The following is a 5837-nucleotide window of genomic DNA, read 5'->3' on the forward strand; positions in this document are numbered from 1 at the left end:
ACACACTTTTCCATTTCTCTCAATAATATTTTGGGAGAATTCTGCCAAATCAAGGTGGAGAAATTCCCTTTGTGCTTAATTTATTCAACCATTACTTCAGTGGCGGCCATGAACTTCGTCCCCAGTATTTTACCCGCAAACAGTGCTATAAGCATCTTTGAGAGTAAAAACAAACAGCAACATCACATTAACAAAGTAGAGGCGTTGCTCCTTAAACGTTCCCTGGAGCAGGGCCCTGGGAGCCCTAAGCAGCGGCGATTCCTGCTCCTGCCGTCCCGTTCCGCCCAGGACCCGGCTCCATCCTGCTCACCTGCCCAGCCCTAGAGCAGCAGAGCGAGAGCCCTTCTGTGCTCAGGACCCAGCCGGGTGAGGGTTTGTTGACCCTCAGAACAGGGCAGCCTTCCTGCCTGTCCCTGCCGCCCTCCCCCTGCTGACTCTGTCTCAGACCTGAGATGCGGGTTTAAAATGCAGATTCCAGGGCTCTGCCCAATCCAGCTGCCGGCGTGAGGCCTGGGCCCTGCTTTTGGCACACACTCTGAGATGGACACGGCCTTCGCTCATAACCCAGGGCTCTTTCAGGGGAAACGGGGGCTGGGGTACAGAACCACTTAAGAGAGATTCACCGCCAGGGTCAGAAGGGATTCTGCTGCCACCGAGAATGAACAGAGCCCAACACGGCCGAAGACGGCACCATTTTGTCTTTTATTGAAATCCTGCTGGTGCTGGGGGCCAAGCTCACCTCCCACAGGGGCCGCCCCATGGGCCTGGCCCCTCAGAAACATCTTCTCTGAACCACAGACGCCCCAAACTCCCTAAAATCTGCAGAGGTGACCCACATCTGCTTGAAGCTGCTAAGGGAGGTGACAATGGAGGCGCCGATCCATGTGGAGAACCACCTGTCGGGAGGAGCGGTGATCTTGATGGCGGTCCCTTTGGAAGCCAGCTGCTCCAGCTCCCTCAGAAGCCGGTCGTCGAGGCCCTGGAAGAGAGTGCTGCCCCCGGACAGCACAATCTCCCCAAAGAGGGTCTTCTGGATCTCAGCGTCACACTTGGTGATGCTGCAGGAGACCATTTTGGAGAGGCCCGGGTTTTGGATGCCCAGCTGGTCGGGCGCGAACAGGGCCTCGGGCGCCTGGTACAGCTGGTCCCCAATGCAGATGATGTTGCCGTCCGGCAGCTTGTACTCCCTCAGGACCTCCTCCGGCCTCCGAGAGAGCTCCTTCTCTGGCTCCAGGGCCACGTAGCACAGCTTCTCCTTGATGTCGTCCACCAGAGCCTTGTCCAGCGCACACGGGAAGGTCCGCCCGCTGGCCAGCAGCAGCCGCGTGAGGTGCTCCGTGATGTCCCTCCCCGCCACGTAGAGTTTGGTGACCGCGTGGGGCAGGGAATACCCCTCAAAGATGGGGACAATGCAGGTGACCCCATCCCCGCTGTCCACCACCAGGCCTGTGACGCAGGCCGAGGCGTAGAGGGCCAGCACGGCCTGGTCCGACAGGTAGAAGGCGGGCACGTTGAAGGTCTCGAACATCACCTCGGCCGTCTTCTCCCGAATCTCCCGCGGGTTCAGGGAGGGCTCGGTCATGAGCACCGGCCGGTCGCTGGCTTTGACTCCCAGCTCCCACTCGTACAGGTGCTTCCAGAGCCTCTCCATGTCCTCCCAGCCCGTGACCAGGCCGCGCTCGATGGGGCAGCGCACCTGCAGGACGTCCCCCTTGTGCAGGGCCTCTTCCCCCACGAAGTACTTCTTCTGGTTGGTGCCCGCCGAAGGCATCTTGAACTTCGGGTACCCCACGACGGAGCTGATGACGTGGCGGGGGCCGACCTCTCCAGACAGGCCTGCTTTGCAGAGCCCGGACCCATTGTCGAAAATCACAGCCGGGGAATCCAACATGTGTGGATTAAGCATGTCTGCAGTATCCTCTCCTGCACTTCACCGAAAGAAAGTCAGAGCCCTCGGGCCGCTTTGTGACACCAGAGGCTCCTCTGGAATTTTCAAGGGCACAAGATTCCACGGTTCTTGGGTGTTGCCCAGGCAGGCCTACCAGATGGCCAGTCCCCGAGAGGCTTCCATCCTCACCCACAGATCTGCTCTCCTGCTGGGAGCCAAGGCTGCGGAGGCCTTTTCTGGGGTGCCGGTCCCATATGTAACAATCCAGCCAAGACAGCGATTGTCCTCAGCCGCATCAGAGGGCCTTCAGGGGCTGGGGCGAGGAGCCCCCAGCGCTCCCTACCTGGTGAGACTCTGAACAGAGGAAGGCAAGCCGTACCCGTGAGCAGTGTTGGGAGGCCTGTGGACCTGAGGCCTAGCCTTAGACCTGCCTAGAGCAGCCTAGCCCGGGCCCACCCAGGGAACTCGTGTCTCTGACCCATTGAGCTTCTGTTTTGTGTTGTGACCAAAACACACTTCCCTTTGCTGGGTGGATGACCAAGCACTGGGCACAGGTCCAGCCCCATCACAGCAGGCACCCAGAACATTCTTTTTGAATGCAGACTTCTCCAGGAAGCCCTCGGGGATTTCTCATCCCTTTACCCCAAGAGCCCTGGCTCTCTGTCCCACAGGGAAGAGCTAAGCAAAGCCCTCTGGGCCTGCTGGCTCTCTCTCCAGGTGCATGTCCCTGCTCTGGCTTGAGATCAGGGCCCCTCATTGCTCCCTGTAGTCCCGGAAGTGCTGGCACAGAGCAACGTCTAGTGCTCCATGGGGTTGGGAACCCAAGGGCCCGTGGCGACAGGATTTTGAAGCTTCACAAGCGGGGCAGCCCTGATGGAGCCTGGGGCATCTCTATCTACGGGCTGTCAAGCAGTCGGCCAAGCCCACTGAAGCACATTCAGAAATGACCAGGTCATCGAGGCTGAGGCTGAGAGCAAGGCCAGCCAGTGGTGAGGCTACGGGTTTAGCCTGAGTCCATGAGGGGCTGGGTGGAGGGGTGCCCACTCCAGCCTCCCAGAGAACCCACGCCGGCAGCACCGGGGGTGCAGACCACTGTGGGGGATTCTAAGATTTGGGGGCCCAATAGTGAGGGGAGGGTGTCTCCCTGGCAGGCTGCTAGGGGGCGGGGTGGGGGTGGTCAGCAGAATGCTGTGTCTGGGGGTTCCAGCCTGCCTACATCACAAAAGGCCTGTGCACTCGGGTTCTCAGGCTTTGCTAGAATACTCTTTGTTGGCCAACACTCCAGGCTGAATCAGGAGGAACGCGCTCTCAAGGTTTCTAGATTTGGGCCCTAAAGTGGCCACGTGGGAGGTGCTGTGACAAGCCTGGAGTGGCAGGGACTGTGTGTCAGTTTTAAATGCCGGGTCAGGTGCACGGGCGTGGCCCGGGGGCCAGGGCTGGCTGGGCAGTTGGCATTTGCAGGAGGGACAGAGACGGAGAAAGAACAAAGGCTCCTGCAAAGCTTAGCCCGGCTAGTTGGGTGTGGGGGCGTTCTGACCACTCGACTCCCCAGTGATGTAACAACATCGGGGCCAGAGGCCTTTGACCTACGTGCAGGCCGCATAGGCACACACACACCCCGCCCCCCCCACCCTCCCCAGGCCCGGCTTCCTCGTCAGCCTCCAAGTTAGGTCTGGGGCACTTCCAGCTGTGACTTGGCATTTCTCTGTCCCTCTGTGGCCCCTGCCAGCCCCAGACAAGCTCAGAACCTGGAGGACAGAGCTGTGAAAGCTGGGCTGGCCAGTGGGGCAGTGGCCCTGAGAGAAGCCATCCGAGTACCTCCAGGACCCCTTTTCCTAAGTGTTTTCTGTCTCCCCCGGAACCTGGGTGACCTGCTGCCCTTTGCCCCGGGTCTGGCACTCCCAGCCCCACCTGCCAACTCCAGACAGTCATGGCCATTGGGTGCCACACGCCAGGCAGAGTGGGTCCCAGGGAGCACCGCCACCTTGCTTTCTCTGTCCCCTGGGAGAAACGGTCCCCAGCTGGGAATGCTCCTCCCGTGCTCGCTGTGCGGGACTCCAACATCGGAGGGAGGCCGGTCCTCAGTCATTTCTGGGTTTGCCGTTGGAGCCTGGCTCACGGGAGCTTCTGCCCCCACCATTAAGTGTCTGATCTGGCTGACGGACTGTCCGCCACATTGGAAAGAAGCAGGAAGGCTCCGAACACCCCACCATCAAGAAGTGCGACACTGTCTTGCAGGGGGCGGGGGAGCACCACGTGGCCGCTGAGAAAACCGAGTGGGTTTATGAGCCACGGCCTACGTGAGGTTGCGTTGGTTCTGAGCTCCCCTCGGGGCAGGAATTCCACCCCGTGGTTCTCAGGTGCCTGGGACCTCACCTGCTCCTTCCTCCCAGCCCCCCTTCCTCCTCCGTGTCTGACGTCCATCAGAGGACCTCCGACCCCCTGGGTCTGTACATGTCGGAGGGGCCTCATGTATCTCGGTGCCAGTGTCCTCACCGATGCCCACAGGTGTCCTTGTCACTTCAGGGGATGCGATGGTCACACAACAGAAACACGCTGTAGCCGAGCGCTGGTGGCTAAGGTTGTGTTTGTTATTCACACAAGGACATTTCCCCTCTCCTACCTCCAATTAGAAGCCGGCGGGTCCGAGGCTGCCCTGCCCCCATCCGGTGCCCGCCATGCCTCATAAATCGCTTGAACAAGTTTATGGGCAAACTGGCTGTAACTCCATCTCCCTCCGCAGGGCAAGGCTCCCCCCCATGATCACCGTGGAGGGCGTCCGTTTCCGTCTTCTCCAGGAAGCCTCGCTCTTGTTTCTGCTCCAGCAGTCACGCCCAGCAGAGCCCTCCCCAGCTCCCACACGGCCCCTGACCTCCCATGCCCTTGGAGGAGCCTCAGCCCGTGACTGGAGGTGGACAGCTACTGGGCAGCCATGAGAAGCTGCCAGGCATTTGGCCTTGAGAGTGGGCAGCCCTGGGTCTGCTGGGTACCCCTGCTTCTTACTGCTCTGGTTTGGAATACCTGGGCCACCCAAGCCCTGGGCTGGGGGTCCCCCTGTCTGTCCCATCGTCCCTGGTTCCATCTGTCACCGGCGCCCAGAGCCTCAGCCAATTAGTGACCAGCAGACTGGGCTCCTTAGTGCTGGCTGACATCTGGTGGCCAGACCCTGCTTGCCAAGGGCCTGGTCCAGTGTCAGTCAGCAGCCTGAAGGAAGAGGGCGACTCTGCAGACAGCAGGATGGGCACTGCTCACACAAGAGAGAGAATGGTGTACGTGTCTGAGGGAGCTCGTGGGGTCCAGGGGCCATGGGTGCCTGCAGGACGCCCCCGGTAATGGCTTCCTTCCACCTCTTTGCCCCAGTCATTTCCCAAGGAGCCCGAAGCCCTGAGCACTCTTCCAGGTGGCCTAGCCCTTTTGAATCTCTGAGGTGGAGATAGCATCACCTACCCACATATCCATCCATCCATCTATCTACCCATCCATGCACTTACTCTCTCATTCATCCACTCATCCATCCTTCCATCCACTTACCCATCCATCCATCCATCCATCCACCCACCCACCCACTCATCCACTCATCCACTCATCCATTCTTCCCTCCACCCACTCATCCTTCCATCCATCCATCCATCCACCCACCCACCCACCCATCCACTCATCCACTCATCCCTCCACCCACTCATCCACTCATCCAGTCATCCATCCATCCACCTACCCACCCACCCATCCACCCATCCACTCATCCACTCATCCCTCCACCCACTCATCCACTCATGCAGTCATCCATCCATCCCTCCACCCACCCATCCATCCAGTCTCCTATTCAGTTATCCTCCCTCCTTCCTTCCCATCCACCTTCTGTCCCATCCTCTCATCTCTGTCCACCTCCTTCCTTGGTGACCTCTGGGCTTCAGCAGAGCCTATGGGATCCGCATAGTTGCCAGCTCAG

General features: G+C 59.8%; 1 protein-coding gene across 1 annotated transcript; it reads right to left on the bottom strand.

Annotated features, from left to right (window-relative positions):
• Window positions 1-705: 705 nt before the first annotated feature.
• Window positions 706-2268, bottom strand: ACTRT2 (actin related protein T2). Its single transcript, XM_014862426.3, has one exon. It carries the CDS (start codon window positions 1904-1906, stop codon window positions 773-775), a length of 1134 nt encoding a protein of 377 aa, XP_014717912.2. The 5' UTR covers window positions 1907-2268; the 3' UTR covers window positions 706-772.
• Between the last annotated feature and the right edge of the window lie 3569 nt (window positions 2269-5837).

The sequence above is a fragment of the Equus asinus genome, chromosome 5, assembly GCF_041296235.1.
Source record: "Equus asinus isolate D_3611 breed Donkey chromosome 5, EquAss-T2T_v2, whole genome shotgun sequence".
NCBI classification, from domain to species: domain Eukaryota; kingdom Metazoa; phylum Chordata; class Mammalia; order Perissodactyla; family Equidae; genus Equus; species Equus asinus.

What these genes read in the sequence shown, in the direction of transcription:
- ACTRT2 (XM_014862426.3), bottom strand. Translation starts at nt 1,906, where the DNA reads ATGCTTAATCCACACATGTTGGATTCCCCGGCTGTGATTTTCGACAAT.